Genomic DNA, 24,467 nt, shown 5'->3' on the forward strand with positions numbered 1-24,467 from the left:
TTTTAAGTTATTGTGTATTTATTAGTGGGTTCTCAGAAACCCACTGTGTTTTTTCCAATGAGTTTGAAAAAACACTCAAGTTGTGATGCATAAAATCTCAATTCTTAGATAATAAAAAGGAATGAAGTATGGAAAAATGGTTTAATCCATATTTATCTAGACAAAAAAAAAAAAAAAAAAAAGAAGCTAATTTTACACTTTCTGAGACGAGGTATGAACCCTGTTAGTTTATGACATTTTAACTTAAGGCATGACCTTTTAGCATTTAATTCAAACTGGATTTTTAAAGAAAGTGTATCTTTGTATTTTAGAAATTTACCAGTACACAAATGATGCCTTGTTGCTAATCTATGGTTATTTTTTTTTCCTCTTTGTTTGCAAGACAGTTATTCACCATTTCTAAGAAGCAAAAATATATATATTTTTTGCAGTTCAACCAAAAACCAAAGAGCTCTGATTTATGTACCGCTACACCCCAAAACCTTGTGACTCCARCGGTCTAACGTTCGCTGCTTACAAAATCAGCCTCAAGAAATTTCACACTTTGTTTCTCCTTAACAGACTACTTCAGCTTTTGTGGATTTAAACGGCGTCAGACAGAAACATGTTTGAACTGCAGCATTTCCAGCATTCTTAGATCACACGTGTCGAATACATTCATTTTACATAAGGCATGAGAGAAGCTACAATATGTTAAGACAGAGGTCGAGTCCACGCAGTCCCGTCGTCACAGCTTGTCAACAGCTTTCGCTTTTGGCATTTCGATGCCCGATTTAGAAGCTAAAAGAAGTGTGTCTGATGTGTGAAAAATGTGAAAATTGTGGATCAAAAAGAAGGGGAAGAAACTTTAATTAAAAACAATAAAATAAAACTTAATATTAGTGGTTATGAGGAAGCTTACTAAACTGGATCAAAAAAAATAAAAAATTTATGCAGAGCCATTTTCTACGCCACTGAAACATCCTGGAATGGGCATTTTAAAACAAAACAAAAACACAGAAAAACATATTTATAAAACCAACTTTCTTTGAAAAGTCCAGTGTTGCAAAGAAAATCCAGTGAAGCTTTCGTATCCAGTGCTAGAGAAACTCAAAAGTGGACTTTCGAGGTTCAGGTCGGCGTCCTGGAGCAGCTCAGAGATCCAGCGGTCCCAAACGCCACGCCTACAATGAAAACTTTAAGTATCTAACACTTTGTGTCTTTCTTGTTTTCAGGTTTTAGCTCCACCCTCACAAACACAACTTGAAGATACTGACGTCACTAGAGGAGATCTGATSAGCTTGGATGGATTCAGTTAAGTGGCAGGCAGATCAACCCCCCTCCTAAAAAAACAAAAACAACCACATGCGGTTGAGATGATAATGCTGCATGTTTGCAAAAAAAAAAAAAAATTTATGAATTCATCCTATGGTGCAAGTGATTGTAAGTTCATGTGAAACGTGAAGCTGCCACAGTTTGTAGGGAAACAGTCTGGAAGAGGAGTGACTTCATCAGAGTTCGGTGGTCAGGAGGCCTCTGGGTTTGGCTCCGTCCTCCATGACGGGCGGCTGAACGTCGGCGCTGTAGGGAAACACGGCCCGTTATACGACTACCTATCGATAAAGAAGACTACTTGCTTCGCTACATTTGGGTGTCAATAAAATGGATCATAATGACTTTTCAAATTTCTTTTAGATRCAGAAAGATTTTGATTTTATCTAATGGTCAAGATTATTCCATAAACTTACACCTTTATTTTAAAAATTTATTTTCCTTCTCAACACTAACATTCAAACAGAATGGRTACTTTYAGAGAAATAAAAGGATTTTATTTAAAATTTCATATKTCCTGTTTTCTGCCGTATCAACGTTCAGAATTGCWGACCGCAACCACATAGCTTTGAAATTACATTTCAGTTTTTGTACTCAGGATGTAAAAAGGTAAATAAATGCACCTTGAAGAGAGAGCGTTACGTGGGTGAGCAGGGGCTGATGGGAGAACTGCTCCCCCATCAGCAGGGGGGAGGAGAGGAGCCACCTTAGACGACGGCTCCATGTCAATCAGCCCGTTTGTAAAGAGGCCAGCAGGCTGCTTTAGAAAAGAAGCATGGAGGTCAGTTCTTAAAACAAAGCTTACAAAATCGGTTTCATGATTTTCAATCCCAGATTAACTTTATTTGACGTACGGCTGATGCAGGAATGATCCAGCGAGGTGTGATGAGAGGTTTGGGATGCTGCAGTGGTGGCAGCTGGAACACAACAAAAAGACTCATGTTACGTCTCTAATACAGAAATAAAAAGAAAATTTGTCACCTAGTAACAAGCCTTGGACCTGGCACTCTAGTTTTTAAGCACACATGGCCAGGTARGAGATATAACTATAATTCATTTTGGGCAGGTGACCTCATAAAGAAATAAAAATGTCTGTTTTAATGTACCATGARTGAAAGAGGAAAGAAGCGTCGAAACTCACTAGAGGAGTTGGATCAGTGAAGTCGATCAGGTTTTCAGAGAGAACACCAACGTTCTGAATATCAAATTCCTCTGCTTTAACCTGAATGGAAATAAAAAAGTTGTCACCAAAACAAAAAAAACCCAAYAGAACTAAGACTGACTCCAGATTGGCTCTTAAATCCAATCAGCACCAGAACTRGACTAAAACAAGAAGTGATGGACAYGATGAATCTATTCCTAACTACTGAAAACTACTTCAAATGAAACTCAGTTTCTGACTTTACCATTTTGTTTTATATTTTTATTTTATTACTTTGCAATTAATCTGCATGTTTCTAGACTCTCCCAGCAGATTCACAGTTTTAAACGAGGCAGAGTTACCTTTGGTGCCAAGCCTTCACTGACGGCGGGAATCTTGGGAACAGAAGGGTTCGAGTCCTCTGCCAACCTCTCTGTACTGGAGCGGAACAAGAGCGTACAACAGCACTAAGAATTTCACACGACGGTTAAGAAAGAAAATAAATAATCGTAATTGCAACCAGATGAACATCTTAATAATAGAGTGGTAGATTAAAACACTTCCACTGCCGTTTAAATTGCATCAATGAACCTGGAGTCGTTAACAGTTTGTGAATCTTTTGATCAAAAGTGCATCCGTGTCTGATTTTTGGTGGGGTTTTGCCAGCAGTTTCCAGGCAGAAACCAGGTCATGTGACTCACCTACGGCACACATACAGGCACTACACAAAAAAACCAGCAGATGTCAGCGCAGACTACAAAGAAGATTATGGATCACTGCGTTAAAGCTGTGATGCTTGGCTTTCCGTGCCAAACATAAAAAAAACAAAAACTTTTTTCTTTTTTTAAGTTTCAACCAGAAATTATTTTTTCTACACTTCAAATAACTTTAGCCAATCCCAGGCATKCTTCCAAGTATTTATAGAGATGTTTTWAAAGAARTCATTTAGGTTCAGAGAGCAGAGTTTCCATGCATTTTTCAGGTCCTTTTCCCAGAGTTCCCAGTATTTACTACAAAGGCAATAAAGAAGTCCCATTGAATGCAAAACAAATAATTTTAATAAGTATGAAACACAAATCGCAGGATGGGTGGATAGGTAAAAAAAAAAAAACAAAAAAACAGATGATGGAAGGAAAAAATGAATAGAAAACAGATAACAGATGGTCAAAATGGATGGATGAATAGATTGATGTTGGCTTGTTACGATAAATTGTACCATAAATTATTGCGATCAATGATAATATTATTGCTTTGTGACAATTTTCAAGTAATATATTGATAATGGTATCATAATGCTAATTCGCCCTCTCAAAGACTAATAAACATTGATTTCGTAAACAAATCTACGTACTGGACCTGGGAGACATTTTAAATATCTAAAACAAAACACAACAACCAAAAACTAATAAAAAGGAAATAAAATCCACACACAACCAAAAACATAAGAAAAATGACGTACCAAAAATGACGTAAACAAAATTGCTCTTCAAAAAATATTATTMATYAGAATGAAAATAATCAAACTCAATTTAACTTATGCGATTAATTTATTAATTTCTTATTGAGGCAGGCTAAGTTGATRAATTAAAACAAAAAACAGCAATAAATACAAAGACAACTAATCTGAAAGAAAGAAAATCACTAAATAAATAAAAACTCAAACCTCTTCCTGGGTGCAAACACACACATACCTGGCAGCTGCAGAGGAGACTAGTGAGGCCGGCTTCAGCAGGTCCCAGGAGTCTTGGGGGTCTGGTCGGCTGCTAACAGAAAGAGACGAATTACTGCCCATTCGGCCCGCGCGAACCTTCAACCTGCCAAACACAACACACACCGTTGCAGCAGCGAGCAGCAGTGTGTTACGCACAACTAGTCTAATCAGTTTGTTTTTCCTTAAAGGAAGGGATGAAACTGATTATTCTGCAGTGAGAAATTCTCAGCWCAAACAGATTATTTGTTCTGAACCAAAAACAGCAAATGTGTAACTCAATTTAACGTTGTAAAAACATAATAACACAGTTTATGACACATCTAAGACAGTTTAAACACAAAACCATTTAGTTATGTCCACTATTTATATATYCTAAAAATGTTTGCAAACATACAGAATGAGCACAACTTTTGTTCATTAATTGAACTGATTTTATGACACACACTTCCCTCCCTATAAAGTTACAACGCTCATGTAGAGTTTGCTTTATATCCAGTTTGTTTATTTTAAAACACACGACATTCAGTTATTCCCTTTTAATTACAGTCAAAAAGCTCCTTAAAAAGTAACAAAGGAGAAACCTTGTTAATGTTCTGAGTGCAGATGAGAAGTTTTGTTATTAGTTTGAACTGAAAGTGACGTAATGCTTTGAGCTTTGCTGGGAATATTCATGAATAATTAGGAGGTCAATCTGTTCTAGAAGCCAGAGTGTTGAGATCGGCTGAGAATGCAGAGAATGACTCAGTTCATGACTCAGTAGCAGGAAAGATGAGATATTTCGACAGAGAAATTTTGAGGGTTTAAGTTGTGTACATTTTCAAGTTAATATGCTTTACTGTCAGTTTTATTTAAAGTCATTGTTAGGAAATATTTGTGACACTGAAATCATATTTGACCAATSTAAAAACTAATTTCTTGGAAAAAACATTTCTCCTAAAAGAAAACACAAACCAAGAGTGGAAATGCATTTTATTCCACATTTATCTGCACACCTAGAWGTAGTAAACTTAGCGCTTTTCTAGATTTCTACTTACAAATCCTAAATAAATAAAGCATAATACTACATCAGTTTTCYATTATATTTTTCCTGAATCCTCATGTTTTCCATGAGATCATTTTTATTATCTAATCTTTTTATGAAACACATACCTTGCAGAGGCTTCCTGCAAGTTACAGTTCTTGTCACCAGTCATCATGAGAAGTTCCTCCTGATGCCCCTGCACAGAAAACGTAGATGTGTGCCAGTAAATGCAAAGAAAGTATGATTAAATGTATTATTATCTATTATTTTTCAGATCAAACAGTAGAGYATTGATGCTGCTGGGTTAGTTGAGTTWGTAACGTCTGGTTCTCACCTTCAGAGCAGCAGCTTCAGCTTGAGCTTGAGCTTTCAGGATGTTGCTCTTGAGATCCTCWGGGGTTCGCAGCGGAGTGGCAGCCGGACTACTTCCTGCACTGTTCAGAACGCATTTCTCTGTGAGCTTCACCAYGTCGTCCTGTTGAAATTGGGATCAGAGCATGAAAAATAAAAAATAAAAAAAAGACAACACACAAATAAAATGGCTCAGCTTTAGCAGAAATGGACGCTCACCTGGTTGTTCATGGCCACATTAATGTTGACATTATTTCTTGGGGTAGCAGGAAGTGGGCTGCTCTCCAACTCCAGCTGCTTCAAACGAGCTGCTGCTTCTGAAAAGTTAATAACTCACATAAATAAACCCAACTCAATAAAATGTAAGACTGGAAAACTCTAAATATCAAAGTTGGATAAAATCATCAGTGCAAGAAAAGCTAGTTAACTAGGAAGACTATATCAGCAGCACAAAAAGGTAGCATGTTAACGGTAGCCTCAACCACCTCGAGTCACAGAATCGAATGACGTATGACAGAAAAGCCCCACAAGAAAAAAAGGTTAAGTAGTTCTGCCACAACAAAAGACCTGTAATGTATTTAAGACCAACTCGCATAAAAATAAATAAATAAATAAATAAATTAAAAAATGAATTTAAGGTCTTAATTTTAGACACATAAATTTCAGATTTTTAAAGTATAACCTGTAGTAACCTTTTTGGCCATTTGCTTTGTGCATTTTCTTTATTCATTTATTGGTTAACGCTGATGGGAAATTTCAATTTTCTGCAAATTAATGAACTAAAAAGTATTCTAAATTAAGGCAAACCAACAGTCAAAGATATTACAATAAAATTAAAAATATTTTTTCATAGGTTCCGATAGATTTATGGGTAAAACTGCAAAAGCTTTTAAATAAATTCATCTTAAATATTTGGAGCATTTCCAGTGTCTTATTAAATTATTMCTTTTGTTATTAAGAGTTCAATGTAAACATGCATTTTCCCACCAATCCAGTTGGGGAATGGCTTTTCCAACCTTACCAGCAAGACTGAGTGGATCTTCTGCAGGTACGCTGGCAGCGGCGTAAGCAGCACAGGGTCCAACCTCTTCTGCGGCTGTGATGGGAGGAACTACGGAAGCCCTGAGGACGTCGTCAATGCACGTCTCCATCAGGTCAGCAACTACAGGCAAGCTGCAGGTACAATGACAGGGACATAGTTAAAAGGATCTGCCATAAAATCACTAAATTTAGCAATAGATTAAAAAAAAAAAAAACTTATTTTTTGGTAAACAAAAATACCCAGGAYCACAAAGCTTACCTCAGTTATCCACAATGAACTCAGCATTGATGGTAAAACCGCTCCATTTATCAGAAGACAACAGAATGTGAAAATGAACTCCAACATCCCCAAAAACTAAACTCAAGCAACAAAAGCGGATATAATRCACATAACCTGCTGAAAAACCGTTTAATGAAGCCAAGCTGCTGTGTGAACACAAACATTCAAGGCAAGCAATAACTTCTGTGCGGGGAACAAAAAAAAACAAAGCAATATTCTCAGAATTATCAGAGCTTGAAGCAAAACATTTGATACGCAGACTTTGTTACAAAAGCTCCAGCAGAGGCCTGGTATCTACCTCATATTTCTGTTGCCTGGAGATGAAACTTAACTCAAACTATGATGCATGCTACTGTCCACTGCCCAGAGTAGATGGGAATTAAAGGATAAATATTCYCAAAGACAGAAAATCCAAGTAGAAAACTGTAAAAAGCGAGAAAAACATTGCAAGTTATGAAGCAAAACAGAGGGCCTTGCACCCAGCCCTTGTACATTTTCACATTTTCTCTTGTTGAAACAACAAATAAAGGTGGTTTACTGGGACAYTATGAAGAGGTAAAATGATGCATAGTTTTAAAAATAATTTCACCAGTAAAAAACTGAATGTGGTCGGCGTTTTGTTTCCCTGAAATTTTACTCTGATGTGTTTAAATAAAATTCAGTTAAACAAAATCACCTATAGAGCTTTAGATCAGCTCAAGTCCTGCAAAAACAGCATCATTATTTCCAAGAAGTTACACAACCACCTGTTTCCATACATTAGTTTATTCTTTGAAATTATTTCAAAGCATTTTAGACAGATACATAATTTGGTTGCAGTCACGTAAACGTGTTCTTAATGACTAATATTGTTAAATCACCTTCATTATTTGCTTTGTGCACAAAGAATCAGTCTACTAGACTAGCCATACTAAGCATCACAATGAATTTGAATTCCTTCCATGAAACCTTTCAGTTTAAGTACCTTATGATTCAGCATAATAAATATTTATTAAATTGTGGCAGAAGTTGGATGAGACGGCGCCTACAAAAAAAAAAAAAAAGATCTGACACTGGAGGCAGAGACAAGAAGCCGGCTTCAAGCAGGAGATAAAAAAAAATATCTTCCTGCATTTCTGTCAGTGAGGATACGGACCTGATTGGGACATTTTGGAATGTACCTCTGACAGAGGGAATGTGGTTCTGTTCAGTGGCTTCAGTGTGCTCATGCTTTAATGCCCTCTTATCCGACTCCCTTTTACAACAAACAGATGTGAAACGTTAGAACAGATTAAAATTTTTAAAAATTAAGACAAAAAAAAAAAAAAGACTAAAATAAAAAGCAAATCAAACTTCTGTAGCTCAGAGAGAGTTTGTAACAGTTGGGACCATCTGATTCTCGTTTCCTCAGAGAGTTGAGACTGAAATGAAATTCCCGCACCTCACACTGATACCTGATGATAATTTCTTCATTAGGTGGGGAGGAAAGGTCAAGGAAGCACGTTAGGAAACAGAAAAGTGGTGGGAAACGGGACATAAAAAGCACCTCATGCTGGACTCTGGAAAACGTCAGTGTTTTACCCCATTAGTCTGACAAGCAGTCTCAGTCAGGAGGTTCCTTCATAAATACCAGCAACTTTGAAAAGAGAGTCACTTCGGTGCAGAGCCTCTCATCATTTAGTAGGTAACAAAGTCATCAGAACACAAAGTGAGAGGATTCTCAGTTGAGCTTTGATGAGACGGAGGCAGGAAGGATGGATGGACGTGTGGATGGGAGGATGAACGGAGGGAGGTGGAGACCTGATGAAACATGTAGAAAGAAGAGGTGAAGGACAAGGGAACATGCAGGAGATGGGAATAAAAATAAAAACAGGAAGTGAAAGTGCTCTTAGGTTAGTGACAGGAAAAATCAGGAAGCAGGAAAAATGGGAATGCAAATCTCAAAAGTATTTGGTGAAATCATTTCTTTTCAATTCAACATAAAAACGCTCCAGTACATGGGTATGAAACTATAATAATGGGTGGGGTTAAGATAATTATAGGGGTATTGCGTAAATTGCGTATATTTTCAAGTTAATATGATTTTCTCTCAGGTATTTTTTTAAAGTTTATCCAGCTTGTTTGGCAATTTGTGACATTTAAATCATATTCAGTCAATGTGAAAGCATAAATTTCTTGGAAAACACAAATTTCTCCTAAGAGAAAAATTTCTATGTGTATCCACAAACGTCTAGAAAATACATCAGATAATTTCTGTAAAGCGGAATTTCTGTGATGCATAAATGTGTAAACTCTTGCAGTCGATTTTCAATTTTCTTGAAATTAAGTATCTTGGCAAAGGAACCTGTTGGATCAAGACAAACATGCAGCTTCCGATTTTCTTCTTCATTGCTCCCAGAATTTAAAACATCCTCTGAATATTAGAAATAAAATAACTTTTTTCTTCTTTTTTTTTCTTCACAGGCAGGTTTTACAGGAAAGAAAGGTCAGGAACCTCTCCTGTTGTGAATGGTTTATGGGAGAATGCTGCACATTTGGGATGATTGGGTTTAATATGTTCAAATCAAACAAAAAAATCTGCTTACTGCAGCACTAAGAGTTTAGAAGAGATCATTCATCTTAAAATGATGCTGGTCGATAATCGTTCAATGACTTCATATTTTCATATCCATATCTTAAAGCCAAGAGATAAATTTGAATCAATTTGGCTATTATTTGTGCCTAAGAGGTGTATTATCTTGTTTACATGCCAACTTTGTGAACTCTGATTACCCTCAACTAGCAGACTTTATGAAATCATTTAGTTTTGGGATATTGCTACTCGAGCATTAGATGTTTTTGGGTTGTTTTTTTTTTTTTTAGAACTAATCTAAGAGGAGGAATTGGTTAAATCCTCATCAGACCTTAGGCTGAATTGTCTTGATTTTAAAGGACATGCTAATTAGTTTTTCGTGTATGCCAAGATATTTATGCAAAAGCATACAACTTTGAGAGTCTAACAGAAATGAGCAAAATCGGAAAGATGACAGCTCGCTTCATGAAACAAAAGCGACTTTAAATCTGGTTGACATTTTAATCAGTGAAGTTCAGTTTTTATTAAAGCAGGTTTGATTTATTTACATATCTGAAAAGCAACAAAGGACACACCTATCAACTGATTTAGCATAAGTAGAAGTGTCAGGGTCTGTGTCAGCATAAAGTGTAATAGGATTATAATCCCATCAAGAGTGGCTGCTCATGTTATGAGAGCAGCTGCAGGCTGCGGCACTGCATACAAAAACAGCGACATCAAGCAAGAGGAAAAAAAACATAAGGAAAACAGATTAGAGAGTAATATTAGTAATTTAACGTCACACTGATAGCCTCCTGCTTTCTCAAACTGATTTAGTTGTGGTATCTTTTGGTTAATTTAACTGCAATGCTGAGCTCATCCTGTTATTTAGACAGAACACACTGGGAACTTTAGATCTTCTGTCTGTGCTTGTAAAGCCTCGACAGCTCTGCCTTGTGATTTTCTTTTTGGCATCATGTAAGAATCTTTTTGAACTTTCTTAAATTCAGTAATATGAAATTGTATTAAGTATAAGGTTTTGTGTGTACAAGTCAGTCAAAGGAAACCATTTTAGTTTGTTTCTCTTAAGATTTTTGTTCCTGTGGTGTATAGTTAAAATATTTTCAAGAGAGGTGTTTTAGTGAAGTTTACGTTGGAGAAGGCGGACAGGATGCACAGATGACCAGAAAAAAAAGAGAGAGAGAAAAAAGAAGCTAGCGTCTCGAAGAAACCAAAGCTGGAAACAGAACAGATAAAAAGAAGCTGAAATCAAATCCCATCCCTGATTCAAGCCACCGAAAACATGATCCCAGCAGACTCCCAAATCATCACAATTACCTCCACCAATCAGGTTGGCACTTCATGCTGATTCAAAAGTGGGCAAACAGCAGATCACCATGAACTGCAGGAAAACATTAATCCTAAGCCAAAAATCAGGATTCCCGCCGCTGCGCTGCGACTGATTGGTTAAAGCCAGAGCAGAGTTTCAGAGTTTGGTTGTACCTACCAGCCTGCTGCCAGACCAGGACAATTTATCCTCAGTACATGTTAATACTGGAACACACAGGGGGACAATGTGGGTTTATGACAAATAAAGTTACTTATATGCATATGCACAGGATTCTTATTATCACAAAATCATACAAGTCTGTAAATCCTTAATTACAGGGTTTGGAAATTTTTCCCCACAGCAAAATTCAAGCACTTCTCAAGCATTTTGAATACACGTTTTCAAACTTTTCCAGCATCGCAGCATTGGAGATTAAAAAAAAACATACAAAAAAAAAAAACTAATGAAATGAAGACAGTTTCAAATCACTATGATTTATTACTGTTAATATTTTGTAATAGCATCCTACATTCTACAGCACAAACAATCTAAAGGAAAAGAAAATTTTGTCTGATTTAAATTCTGACAGCAAGAAAGAAATGTGTACGAGTCATTTTTAAATATCTGGTTTTAACTGTAAATAACAAATTCCTGATTTAGGCTTTTAATTAAACAGTAAATTGCACTTTATTTAAAAATTGTGCAGTTTGAATATCAAGCACTTACAAGGACTTTATACAGAAATCAAGCACTTTCCAAACCTTGAAAACACCTTCTTGAAATTCAGGCATTTTTAAGGATGTCAAGCACTCGTGTGAATCCTGTCGCCAAAACCTGTGTTAAATTAAGCGCATCTATATTTGATAGCAAGATTTAAAAAGTCCAACAGTGTGGATAATTAGATAAAAATGTAATATATTAAAATATATATTCATTTAAACTTGTTTTATGTTCACTGCTGACAAACACACTTGAATTTCAACAAGAGATCAGCCTGAATGCTGCATTAAGCAACTAACGCCCAGTGAAAATCCTTATGCAATGACACAACATGCATCTTATGTTCTGCTCACTTGCAACACTTCTGAAACTCGAATATTTCACAGTGTGGTCAAGTAGCCAAAAAGTCACACAATCATTAATTTTTTTCCTCTGGATTTGGTCTTTCTTCTTCCGTCCTTTCACTGCTCCCAACAAGACAGGGTCAGTGGATAAGCCATGCTAAGCCACTCACAGGGCATTACACCATGAAAAACACACCTAGCTATCTGCCCAATTCTATCAGCTCCCAGCAGGGAGCAGCCAGCCTGGCCCAGCCAATCCTAATCTGACTTTATTTTCATCATCATTAGTGAGAATCAAGCCACAGCCACTTATAAAAAATCCCATGTCTGTTGTATTTTCTAATACGGGTAAAATAATTACAAGTTGATGTCAAAGACTCAATGGATTCTGAAGATACTAACCCTCGTTTTTCTCCGCCGGGACTTCTGGGTAAAGCTTCGATTTCTATTGGCCCACAGGTTGACGCTGCTACCGGGCTCACCACAGGCATCCCGGACCAGGCGCCTCTGCTTGGAGAAACCTGAAAAGAAAATAAACACAAAATGATTAAAAAACAACAACAGGACTACACTTTGAACACCTTTTTATCTAAATAAATGAAAAGAGCTTGAAAAGAAAATCTTACCCTGACAAACACAGAGAAACATTTAAGTTTTGAAATGTTAACTTTGTTTTCCGTGGGTTAACATGTGGAATTCAACATTTTGCTCCACATTCCTGATAGAATCATACTTGAGTTGCTCACCTTGTCTTTGTTGGAGCTCACACCATTACCTGAAGAAAGAACACTGAGAAAAGAGACAAATAGACTTCAATAAATGACAAACAGAAAAGCTAACTTTAATTTCAGTCAAACAGTCAATTACTCTGAAATATACTAAATTTCATCAACCAAGTCATTTACAATCTGTTATAAACTAATTTGCAGAACAATGTGTTATTTTACAACTGAACTGATGCCAGAGCTGTAGTAAAAAGAACAACAACAAAAAACAAGGGAACTATGCCTGTTGAATCTACATACAATTTAATTTTATAACCCACAACAAACAGCAGCTGTTACAAGAACAGAACAGTCATAATAAAAAGCTCTTTTGTAAAAATGTATAACAGCAGAGTGGATACAACAAATCTCTCTAAAACAAATAATAGAAAAAAAATTATATGTGTACTTACTCCTGGGGGTTGAAATATCCTGTAAAATATCAACAGTTCATTGTGAGAGTAGAAAATTTCCTCCCTCCCCACCCCCAAAGCATTCAAAGATTCAGAAAAAGGAAACATRAATTCTCAACTCTGGACATTTTATTTCTGACAAAATAATTTTGCAAAAATTTCATTCAGGGGAAAGCAAAATTGTCCATAGCTGTTGAGAACTTTTGAAAGACTATCATGTCTGCAGTCAGAGCAATAATTAAATGTTTCAAAACAACTGCAGCTTTAACAAACGAGACTTCATGAGGAGCCTTATGGTCTAAAAGTCTCCATAATAATTTATTAAAAGGTTTTTGTTCATGTCTTTGCAAGGGGTGTCGATAATTGTAGAGAAGGCTGCGTTGATTGTGTTCACCAATGATGGCAAAGAACTCCTTGAAACACGTTTTGATCTTTTTGTTCTTAGATTATTTCTTTGTCTTCCATCTTGCATTTGGAGATAAATAGAAAAGTTTGGAAAGACTGAGACTAAGGTTTTTTTTAAGGCATTTGCTGAACTGTAAGACTGTTTTAATAGAGTTCCAATTCTACAAAGCACTCTAAGAAAGGAATAATTAGAGCAGATTAAACTCAAAGTTACCTTCAGTTAATGATATCCTCAAATACAGAGTTAGTTCATTTCAGATCGATAAGCCTTAGTTTACATCACCTCTGTTTTGCATGGTTCTTCTGGAGTATCGTCGACTGGGTCTCCTCTCAAACGAGGCTGACCGTCTTGTTTTACTGGCCTTCGTGGTCTGATACTCTGTCTTTCCACTGGTCAGAAAAATAAAGCAGAAAAACTTCATTTTTATCTTCACCGTTCCTAACAAACTCCAAATCTACAGTGAATTTCACTTTTACTACAGTAACTATCAGAGCAATGACCCCTGCTGAACTCTGTAACCATCCAGGCGATAACCTCTTCCTAACAACAAAACCCTGCAACCCCTGCGTTAAATCAACACCACCACCAATGCTTATCTTACTGGATACCCTTTAAACACACAAAGGGGAGCAAGCTGACTTCTGCAGTATGTTGACACCGAGTACCAGTGGTGTACTAATTTAGGTTAGTATGGATACAAAATGGAATATTTTGCACACTGAAAATGAGTTTTTAACTTTCCAAATTCTTCACTGGATACACAAAGGCCTGGAGAGCAAACTATTACCTTTTTCTCTCACAAGTACCTGAAGTTTTTAGTAGTGACAACATCACTGCTAAAATTCAAACTTCAATGCCTTTCCCCTTGGTATTATTGGTGCATTTGTTACCTGTATCTGAAGCGGGACCCCATCCGTATGAATCCAGAGCGCGCAGAGTTTTTCTGTACCGGCCCTCTGAGCCTGAAGAACGCATGGTGCTCCACTGCACACTTCCACAGATGCTTGCAGGCTTTGGGGTGGTCCATCCTGAAGACAAAGGTGTGCTCCTGCTCTTTACCCTAAAGAGGGATTTAGGGTAAAATAAAACGTTTTTAGAGAAATAACACTCATGTTCTTGATTCAAATGCTGCTGTTCAAGATCAAATAAAAATAAAAAGAAGACATCTGTGTTCCCAGTTAGAGTTCCTGTCCAGTGGTTGCATGAGTCTTACTGTTTCATACGTTCCTAACAGAGTGGTTTAACCTCAGAATGCAGGATTACTGGTGATTTCTGGAGTTTATAAAACTGGAATGGGAAGCAGCTCACAGTTGTAGTCGGCGAGGCAGACACTCTGTCTACTTTTAAGACCAGGCTTAAAACTTTTTTTCCCAGTAGCTTAGGTTATCTTATCTCTGAGGAAAACTTGTCTGTTTGTCCTCCAGCAGGCTAAGCCTATAACTTCACAGACATCTTCTACTTTCTATTTATGAATGATTTCATTCCAATCCATCCATATAATCTAATCTCTACTTTCATTTTATTATTTTGCTATACTAGATAAACACAGTATAAAATATATAGTATAAGATTATGTTTTCTATGTAAGCTATTGATATATACTCAACTGTATTTTAATATAATGGGTATATTGACTATATATTGAATATTTTTATGAAAACAGTGATGGCAAACAAAAAAATGTATACTGTATACCTAAGAAATAATTGTAATATTTTTGACCTTATTAAAGATGAGAATGTTACCATTCATCATAATACTTTAAGGTAAATATTAGTATTTTTGCATCAACTGAAAATAGAATATTTTAATTCTGAAATAATAGTAACAATTTTACTGTGCTTTATTTAAGCACAACTAATACTCCTTTATTTCTATGTATGTCGCTTAAAAGTAAGGGTAACTTTTTTTGTCCTCCCCTACTTTGCAGAAATAACTGACACATTACTTGCTTTCGGTATGAACCTGCTGAACAATGGCTTGGGGCCAACAACGAGCTGGGAGTCAGTCTCACTCAGACAGAAATCACGAGATTTAGAGTTAGAATGCTGACTCACCAAGTAAAGACATCTTAGAAACACAACCAGATTAAAAACTGATTACCAAGTAAAAAATTAACATACTTATGAATTTACCAACATTCTTGGAAAACAACAAAGTTTGATGAAAATGTTTCAGTTCTTTATATGTAAAGTTTTGTTAACTTTAGCATTGTTTATTCTGATTTGGAACGCAAAACCAGAAATATGAATGCCACCCTTCGCTATTTCACTAAAAGGTAAATAGCTGAACTGAGAACTAGGTAGTGTGACAATATTGTTTAATTTGCTCATCAGTCTAACCACAGAAAGGAGGAGGTTTTCAAGCTGAAATTGAACTTCTGTGTGTGTGCGCGTGTGTGACAGAGAACGAGGTGGGGGCCACTGTGCATACCAGAAATACTAGAGAGGGCAGGTTTCTTTATTAACCTCACTCAAAGACCCCCTGGACGGACATAAACAGACTCTTTGTCTCTCTTTTACAGTATTATTACAGTAGGTTTTTTTTTCCCCTCCATAACACTAACACGTTTTACGGCTCATATATTCCAGAACATATTTACAGAAAAAAAAGCTACTTTTTAAAGGGAAAAAAAATATATATATCTAAATTAAGATGAACATTTATTTGAAGGACCTGAAATTTGGTAAAATTTTAAGATTTATGAAATTGATTTCTTTCTTCAAAATGATAATTCAGGCTTTGATATGTTTGAAATAGCTAATATCTGTAGGTTTTACAAACTTTCTCTCCCTTTGAAGTGGCATCTTAAATGATCAGAAGATTTTAGCTAGAACAGCGGGTTTTAATCCCATCTGTATCCACCTCTCTTCTTCTCTCGCCTAAAAAACGAGAGAACACAAATCCATGTCAGCAAAACCCCTTTGGAAATTCCAGGTCCTATTGTCGCAATACGCCTTGTGTGACCATAAGTGACTGTTGGTTTGGCACTTGACTAATGTGTAGGTAGATGTACATTTCTGTCGTCTGGGTGATAGTTTCGGTTCACCTGGTCATCGTCCTCCACCACTACCAGGGTCAGTTTGCTCTTCTTGAAATCCAGGCGAGTTATCTTGGGCCTACAACAGGGAAAACAAAAATATAAAATCAGATTTAGAATTTGTAGGAAAAATGAGTAAAACAAAAGAATATATACACTACGTAATCACTAAACATACCAGAAGAAGAGTCCGATCTTAGTTTCACCTTCAAACACCAGAACTCCAGTAGGAGTTAAACCCAGGCTGTACTCATTACCATCTCTTGCCTAAACAGACCATGGATGTTTATTAATGTTTCTTCTGCACAATTAATTGTGCTTAATCAAGCCAAATATTATTCACCTTGACCATATGCATGTCCACTCCGTACATTTCCAACCACTTTGCTTTATTTAGGTAGTTAATTTCAGCCAGTGCTGGTGTCTGACCTCTGAAAAAGAAAGCATGAAATTGGATGAGCCACAAAAGAAATTAAAAAAAAAAAACAACTTACAAAGAAAGTGTAAATGTATAGAATGAGGGAAATTTAATTCTGAAAGAAATTTGTCCTAAACTGTTTACAGATCTATTTTTCTTCTAAATTCAGTGTCAGTTAAATTAATACCTGCACTCCTTCCAAGTATTGTAGATTGCAAGCTCCATATCCTCCGTCTGCTCTGGAATGAAGCGAAATTCTGACACCAAGTCTAGATTATGTTCCAGTGGGTCACAGTCACCTAATTCAGCTGAAAAAACAAACAAACAAAAGAAAGAAAGAAAGAAAGCAGGTAAGCAATTTAGATTTAAGAAAAGCAAAACAAAGCACACTAATTGACAGGCATATCCAATATACTCATTCAAACTTTTGGCCCTGACTAACACTTAGGGGAAAAAACAGAAAAAAGGTAGAAAAAAGACTGACTGAGAAAAAGAGAGAAAGCAGAGAGGGTGTTGGATTAGGGGGCCTCTGAAGAGGATTGAACATTAATGAGCTGGCACTTAAGCTAGCTATGTATGTGTAAGCACGTCCATCCAAGAGTCTGTGCACGCAATGCCATTCCATAAATGTCTCCAGTGATTGAGTTTGCTTTTTTTAACAGCATATGAAATCACTCTTTTAGTTGAAAGAATTAAGGCTGGTTTACTCTTATTAAAGGAATTTGGCAAAAAAAAAAAGAAAAAAAAAAAGGTTGGATTCAAGGAACATTGTCGCTGTTGTACAAACGGTATTATTTGGATAATCAGGTAAGAATCCTGATGAGACAAAATTTTACTGAAACAACCAAGTACTTAACAGCTAAGAAGGGTGCAATAGTGCCAAGTCAGCTTTTTACATTTCAGGGATGTAATTAATACATTAATTAATAATAATTAATACATTAATTAATTAAGGTAATTAATACACAATGCACATTGTGTATTAATAATCATAACAAAGACTACATTTAATTGGAAGATTTGAATGTTTTCCTATATATGTAATAAGATGTGCTCATTTTAATATAAACTATTCCAAGAGTTCTTCTGACTGAAGTTGGCCTTGAATGGAAAGTAGGTACTTCATATGCAAATGTTCTAAGACAAGAGAAACAAGAAATGCCTCTCAAAAAATGCAATATTTCCTAAAGTTTAAAGACTGGAGCAGGGGACTGAAGCCACAGGTGGTTCTGTGGACATTCCTCAATGGCTCTTACAAATTTTAGCTGAAAATGTGAAAACGATAAAGAACTGACTAATAATTTTTGAATATAGATATACAAGTATTAACAGTTTTTCATTTTTTTCATGGAATAATTGCATTGAATTTTCACAATCAAATCACTAAATATTTGCTTCTTATATCAGTAATATAAGAAAAATATATTTTTCTTATCATATGGTTGAAAACTACTTACTTTTTCCTGTCTTTTTCTTACATTATTTTTTGCAAACATATTTTTTGGAAACATTTTATGTTTTTTCTTTATTATAAAAACCAAAAAGTAGAAAAACAATGTTTCTTTTAAAATGACATCAACTTTCTTAGAGTGGATATTTACTAGGAATTGTCTTTTTCCTACAGGTCAGGTAACATTTTTGGCTCTAAGTGAGTTCTAATCAGCTGGACTGAGGCTGGAAGCAAAATCTGAGCATAGTTACTTCTCTTTGTTAAGCAGTTATACATAAAAATTATTTATGTGATGAAAAGCAGTCTTTTGCATTTGAGATCTTACACACAGTGGTATTGCGATGATGAATACAATTCAATATCCAGCAGTCCTGTTTTTTTTTTACCACAAAGATCAAGAGTTTACTATAAAGAACAAAACGTAGCTGTACTTACCCTGTAAAGAGAAGGCAGCCAACTCCACCGCTGTGTCAAATGGACATTCAAGCCTAAAAATCAAATATTGGAGAGGGTTTACTGTAAAAGTCTAGTAATGGCACCAATTGCTAAAATAGCTCTGCTCCGAAATGTACATTTTACATGGCGCTGCTGCTTTACAAATAAAAGGCCAAAAAGGACTTTGAGGAACTCGCAATCCAAAAAGTTAAATATATTTCTCTCATCAGTGACAGTGAGGAATCATTTTGACTTATAACATTGTAAAACGGACATGGCTGGAAAAAAATAAATAAATAAATCACCGATAAACAAAGCTTAGAAGAGTTTAATGTCTTTTTTTTTCCAGATTTAAAAATGTACGCATCAGTGTTTATGAAAACCTTAACGGTTTAACAGCTTATATTTTTGGCTTCTGAACCATCAGGATAACTAAGTGAAACAACCAGAAAAATTAAGAGATAAAGAGTAGAACAAGCCACAACAAAATGTTCTTTAAAATAAAAGCAAGTTATTTAAATCTTTAGTCTCATTTTGTTCTGTTATTGTCAAAAAATAAAAATAATAAAAAATAAATAAATAAATCACATACTTGCCACTGAGGAGGTCTTGCTTCAACTGTAACACAAAAAGGTATCTGAAAGAAGGACAACATAAACACGGTGATGGATGGCCTAAATAAAGGCATGAGATCTGATTAAGGTTAGAATAATTTCACCCAAAATGATAGATGGGATCACAGAATCACAGAATGTTTTATGTTTAGATAAATAAGACAAGAATACAAATAGGAGTCACTGTGATCTCTGGCAAATCTATTGACTAACATTTATGTCTGACTAATAGAGATTACCAACAGAGAATAAATAATTGGTGAACTATTTTGGTTTAAAATAACTTTTCCTTGTGGAATGCTATATTAAGTTTCCAGTGACTGGCTATTTTACACAACTTATAAAATAGAACACAGTGAATCAGTGATAGAGTGGTGAAAATATTTTGACAAATAATGTAACAAGTGGTTCCATTACTGAGGAACAAAGGATCAGGGAACGTCAAGATGTACAATCTGCCATATTGGAATAATGAACTAAGATGGAGTGATGAAGAAAGAAAGAACAAAAGAATGAAAATAAAAAATGTTCATGCTTTTGGATATGAATATATAGGTAAAATAATTTTTTCTATCAAATTATCCTTGTAACTATAAATAATCAATCTGCAATTTGTTTTTTTAACTGCTTTCCTTTACTTACCTGGTGAGTTCTTCATGTAGGTTGTTCGGTTCCGAAGAGTAGAATTTGACTCTCAGGTGAAGGCAGTATGGTGGACCAACTAAGTTCAAATGGACCAAGATATCAGCTTAACGACGGTAAGATCTGATGTTTAACAGTTAAATCAATTGATGATTAAAACAGGAATAATTGTTTATGTTAGCATTGTGAGTGGTACAATAATACTTACTTTTTACTTGCTTTTTGATACTTTTCGTGACATCGAGCCAATGCTGAAACAATAAACAAGAAAACAATTGAAAAGAAAATATTTTCAACAAGTTGAAAAAGACAGCTTCAAAAATTCACAATTTTCCAACCATGTTATAGTCAGGGCTATTGGAACGCCATTGTTTAAGAAACACCCTGAAAACAATGTTGATCGTATTTGGGATCACTGTAATGTTGCAATACTTAGTTGTTTCCATGTTTCAAAACTCTAGCTGTTGATTTACAGTGCACTAATAAGTTTGGAGCTTTCTTCCAACTTGTGCAATGCACCAATAACAGCGAAACAGGTTCTCTATTTTGCTTATTTGCAAGTCTGCTCATTGTGAGTTCAGTTAATGACAAGCTTGAACTACGGTAGTTCCTCATTTGTAATTCTAAAAGGACAATGCACCAAGAGACCCATCATATGGAGTTTCGGAATGGATACAGAAGATTATATGAGAAGATTAATAGAAAGCTCATGATCAAAGACTTAATGAAAATTTAAAGACTAGAGCCAAAAGCTTGGTTAGTTCCAGAAAGCAAACCAGTATAAATGAGCTCTACCAATTCCAGTAGGAAGAACTGGCAAAAATCCAAACACAATTTTGTCCAAAATTTGTTGACTGGTATAAAAGGTCAAAATATTCAAATATTAGTTGTTTTTGGAACATATTTTAACCTGTACGTATATATTTTATCCATTTTATCACGCATCCATAAGAGAAAATCCACATTTTCAAACTTGTGCACCAAATCTTTGTTTCTAAACCTCATTTTGGTTGTTTGCTGAGATGGATTGAAACTGTAACAGCTTTAAATTATACATGTACATTTTTAAAGATTCTAAACCCATCCCCAGCAACTACATGTTGAGGAACTGTCAACACGTTTAACAATGCCAAACAAAAAGAAGAAGGTCATAAAATGTTTTAGGAAGCAACATCCTCATTTACTAACGCAGATCAAAAAGAGATGGTGTGGTGGAAGGCAACACGAGGTCTGAAAAATGTAGCCGCAGCTCGAACGTTAAAACAAAAACTGCTACAAAAATAAAGCTGTCAGTAACAGTTTAATCATGTTACCAGTAACATTTACATATTGTTTCCATTGGAAAACATGCAACTTTGATAACGGCACTTGATGTCCTAACCACTAACTGGGCTTTAGCATCCAGTTCATTAAAATCTACATAAATCAGGGCAGACAGAGTGGAACTCAACAGCCAGATGTATTACTGCCATGAATTACATATATGCATGTTGAAATATGCCTCCCAATTATTGCAGTCCTTTACAAATATTACTTAGCACATTCTGATTGAATTACTAATAGCCTTTTAATATATTGTGCAGCTCTAACTGTTGTTTTGATGAAGATGCTTTAGTTTCTACATCAGGACTGTCCCTGTTTTTCACAATCAGATATATGTGAAGATTGAAAGCAGATTCTTGAATATCTCTTAAAACAACACCTGAAAACCACAAGAATTGTGTCATAAATAAAGATTTGAAATTCTAACTTTTCTACACTTGGCATAAGAGCTGATAACTATGTGGCAACTATTTTACTAGAAATAGAAATTAAAATATATTAACTAATTGAAAAGTGACCCAATATTCAGGCTGGATGAGTGACAAACAATGAAGGAGACAGAGTCATGGCTTCGTGAAAATGGAGGCAAACAGAACGACGGGTTAAGACAGATAACAGAGGAACTTGCAGTACTTTCTAGTTTCCTCTCCCCCACATTCCTCATCCTCCCTCTCCCACTCTCTCAACTTAAACATGCTCTCCGCCCTTCTCCTGCATTCATCTCTCCCTCTGCTGGCTCCCACTAATTCAGTGGCTTTGCGGAGTTTCTGTTAAAGGAACAGGGTCACTGACTTAAAACAGTTTGTGTAACAGGACAGCGTAACGGCCAGCGCTGACAAATCTCCCTTAACCAATCCCTTTAACCCGTTCACTGAAAGGGAAGAGGATTAGACCTTTGTACAAATGAGAGAATAATTTGGAAAGAAATCAAACGTTTGACCAAGAAGTACAACAATGATAATACTGTTAATATGCATTAGATCAGTCCTGAATCGATGTTTTTCTTGTCCTAGTTGTTCCACTAATGAAGACTGTATCACAGTTCTTACCGGAACCTGTGCAGAATCCATGAAGCGCAGTCCAAAGTAGTCTTTCTCTACAATGTCCAAATGGTACATGATCTGCTCAAACAGTTCTTCACCTTTGGCTTTTTTCTGGTGGGGAAAAACAAAAAAAAACAACAGAACATTTTAGCAACTATGTGTCAGATGGGATTAAGTCAACAAGAGGTATAAACTCAAATATGGCAAAAGAACCAAAACCCCTCCTCTTGTTTTTATTAAATTACATAAATAACTTCTTTTTTTTTTGTCTCAGTAGGCCGTTTCCTGGGTGAAGGTTGGGCTTCTCCATAAGACAAGGAGAGATTCTGTGAATCAGGTGTTGGCCTGTCTGATCAGCCCGTACCAGTTACAGCCTGTGTTCAGCCTGGAACTGGGAAATCTCTTTTCAAACGCTCTCAGTCACATGCACCGACTCAAACCACCTCTGAATTCTTTCCACAGAATATCTCTTATCTTTGAATACACTTTTATATATACTATCTTCTCAACTATAACCATTTTTAGCAGTTTTTTTTAACTTTAGGATCACCAGAGAGAAGTATAAAAAATACCCTCGTTATTGTGAATATTTAAAATTGATGCTTTTGAAATTAAATCACTGTTATACTCATTCCCTTCAAATGAGAATAACAGTGTCTAAACATATACAAGCATCTAAATTAAGAATCAGGGTAAATTCTTGAGAATTAAGGCAAATTCTCCCATTTTGCCCATTTCTTTAGTAAATAATGACATGTGCTGTTCATTCACTGCATTTTTTCTGCAGAGACAGTAAGTCAATGATGCTGTCAAACAGACAAAATGCTGCAAAATATCCATATATTCAGCCTTCTTTATCCAGAAACCCCTAAATAAAACACCCATTAAACTTTATGGTAATAGTGACTGTAAAACATGGCASTGACAGCATCATGTTGTCATTGCTGTGAGGGAGCTTTCCTTTAGCACACACAGGCAAGCTGGAGTTGATGGGAACATGGATGGAGCTTCAACATGAAATCTTATGTTTTCCCATATAAGACCCAATTTTTTATTTTAATCTTTTTTGCTCGTTTTTTCTTTTTTAAAGAAGAAATTACAGAAAATGTATTCAAAATGTAGCTTTTTTCCCCTAATCATTTCTAGGTAGGGTATTAGGCCAGGTTATAAGATAATTTGATAAATTACAGGAATAGACATATAATACTAGCAAAAAAGGACAATTTTACCAGAAAAGCGCCTTAAAACACAGTTTAAAAAAACAGTTTATATCTAATCATTTGAGTGACCCAGTCAAAGCCCAAATCTAAATTCAACTGAAAACCTGGACTAAGCATGACAATTGGGATGTTATCCATCTAGTTTCAATGAGTCTAATATACTTTACAAAGTATTTTTTTAAAAAGGGGCCAAAACGAAAAGACGCAAAGCAAGAGAAACAGTTGGAAAGAAATACATTGTAGCAGATCTGATCCCAAGAGACTCTGTAGCCAGCTTAGGGGGACAGGCCCCATGCTAACTGGCATAGTTAACAAGGCATACCCCACCCTACAGCACCCATGGAGAGACAGCACAAAGGACTTATTGTGTGCGTGTACTGCACCCAAGGTCCTGCTAAAGTGCCTGCACTGCCGTCTACTGTTTTGTATTCTTTCTTCCTGCCTCCGAGAACACAACTTTTTCTCTTAGACACCGTGTCAAGTATTTTACTCATGAGCTAAACAACTGACAACCACAGGTCCAAGAATCCTTCTTGGATTCATCTGCACAGAGCATAAACAGTAGAACAAGAAGCAATGGCACACTGCAAAACCGAAGAATGCTCCTCACTTGGTAGAAAACTACAACTTTTGAATCATTTATTGGGAGAGAGTTAAAGCATTTGGAAGATGTACTTTTCCTCTGTGCTACAAATCAAGAGAGCAAAAGAAGTGACGTGGGGGTGAAAGGGTAAGAGGGCCAATAAGTTATGGATGAGTGATATGAGGGAGTATAAGTGGGGCTGGTCTGTAACAAAACCTTTAGTTTCGTTTCTACAGGTGAATGTTACACACAAGGGCCTATTGAAAACACCACGAAGGCAGAAAACTACAATTAGGACTTAAAAATAATACAGGATACCGCCCTCATTTTTTTCAA

At 35.9% G+C, this 24,467-nt stretch overlaps 1 protein-coding gene across 7 annotated transcripts in view; it reads right to left on the reverse strand.

Annotated features, from left to right (window-relative positions):
- Positions 1–825: 825 nt before the first annotated feature.
- Positions 826–24,467, reverse strand: part of epb41l5 (erythrocyte membrane protein band 4.1 like 5) — a 29,054-nt gene continuing 5,412 nt past the window's right edge. The window contains exons 3-26 of one of the 7 annotated variants that reach the window (XM_008402619.2): positions 22,335–22,439; positions 20,171–20,213; positions 19,963–20,041; positions 19,299–19,343; positions 18,707–18,759; positions 17,009–17,129; positions 16,747–16,834; positions 16,582–16,670; positions 16,413–16,482; positions 14,254–14,423; positions 13,646–13,752; positions 12,958–12,976; positions 12,527–12,569; positions 12,183–12,301; positions 6,557–6,708; positions 5,755–5,852; positions 5,519–5,659; positions 5,313–5,380; positions 4,144–4,266; positions 2,815–2,890; positions 2,453–2,533; positions 2,166–2,228; positions 1,935–2,068; positions 826–1,560 (exon numbers count right to left, since the gene is read on the reverse strand). In XM_008402619.2, the coding sequence (XP_008400841.1) occupies positions 1,491–1,560; positions 1,935–2,068; positions 2,166–2,228; positions 2,453–2,533; positions 2,815–2,890; positions 4,144–4,266; positions 5,313–5,380; positions 5,519–5,659; positions 5,755–5,852; positions 6,557–6,708; positions 12,183–12,301; positions 12,527–12,569; positions 12,958–12,976; positions 13,646–13,752; positions 14,254–14,423; positions 16,413–16,482; positions 16,582–16,670; positions 16,747–16,834; positions 17,009–17,129; positions 18,707–18,759; positions 19,299–19,343; positions 19,963–20,041; positions 20,171–20,213; positions 22,335–22,439 (2,157 nt within the window). In that variant the 3' untranslated portion in view covers positions 826–1,490. Of the gene's footprint in view, positions 1,561–1,934; positions 2,072–2,165; positions 2,229–2,452; positions 2,534–2,814; positions 2,891–4,143; positions 4,267–5,312; positions 5,381–5,518; positions 5,660–5,754; positions 5,853–6,556; positions 6,709–12,182; positions 12,302–12,526; positions 12,570–12,957; positions 12,977–13,645; positions 13,753–14,253; positions 14,424–16,379; positions 16,483–16,581; positions 16,671–16,746; positions 16,835–17,008; positions 17,130–18,706; positions 18,760–19,298; positions 19,344–19,962; positions 20,042–20,170; positions 20,214–22,334; positions 22,440–24,467 lie in introns of all 7 variants that reach the window. The other 6 variants (XM_008402586.2, XM_017303678.1, XM_008402602.2 and 3 more) reach the window with 6 other exon arrangements.

Source organism: Poecilia reticulata, linkage group LG2 (assembly GCF_000633615.1).
Source record: "Poecilia reticulata strain Guanapo linkage group LG2, Guppy_female_1.0+MT, whole genome shotgun sequence".
NCBI classification, from domain to species: domain Eukaryota; kingdom Metazoa; phylum Chordata; class Actinopteri; order Cyprinodontiformes; family Poeciliidae; genus Poecilia; species Poecilia reticulata.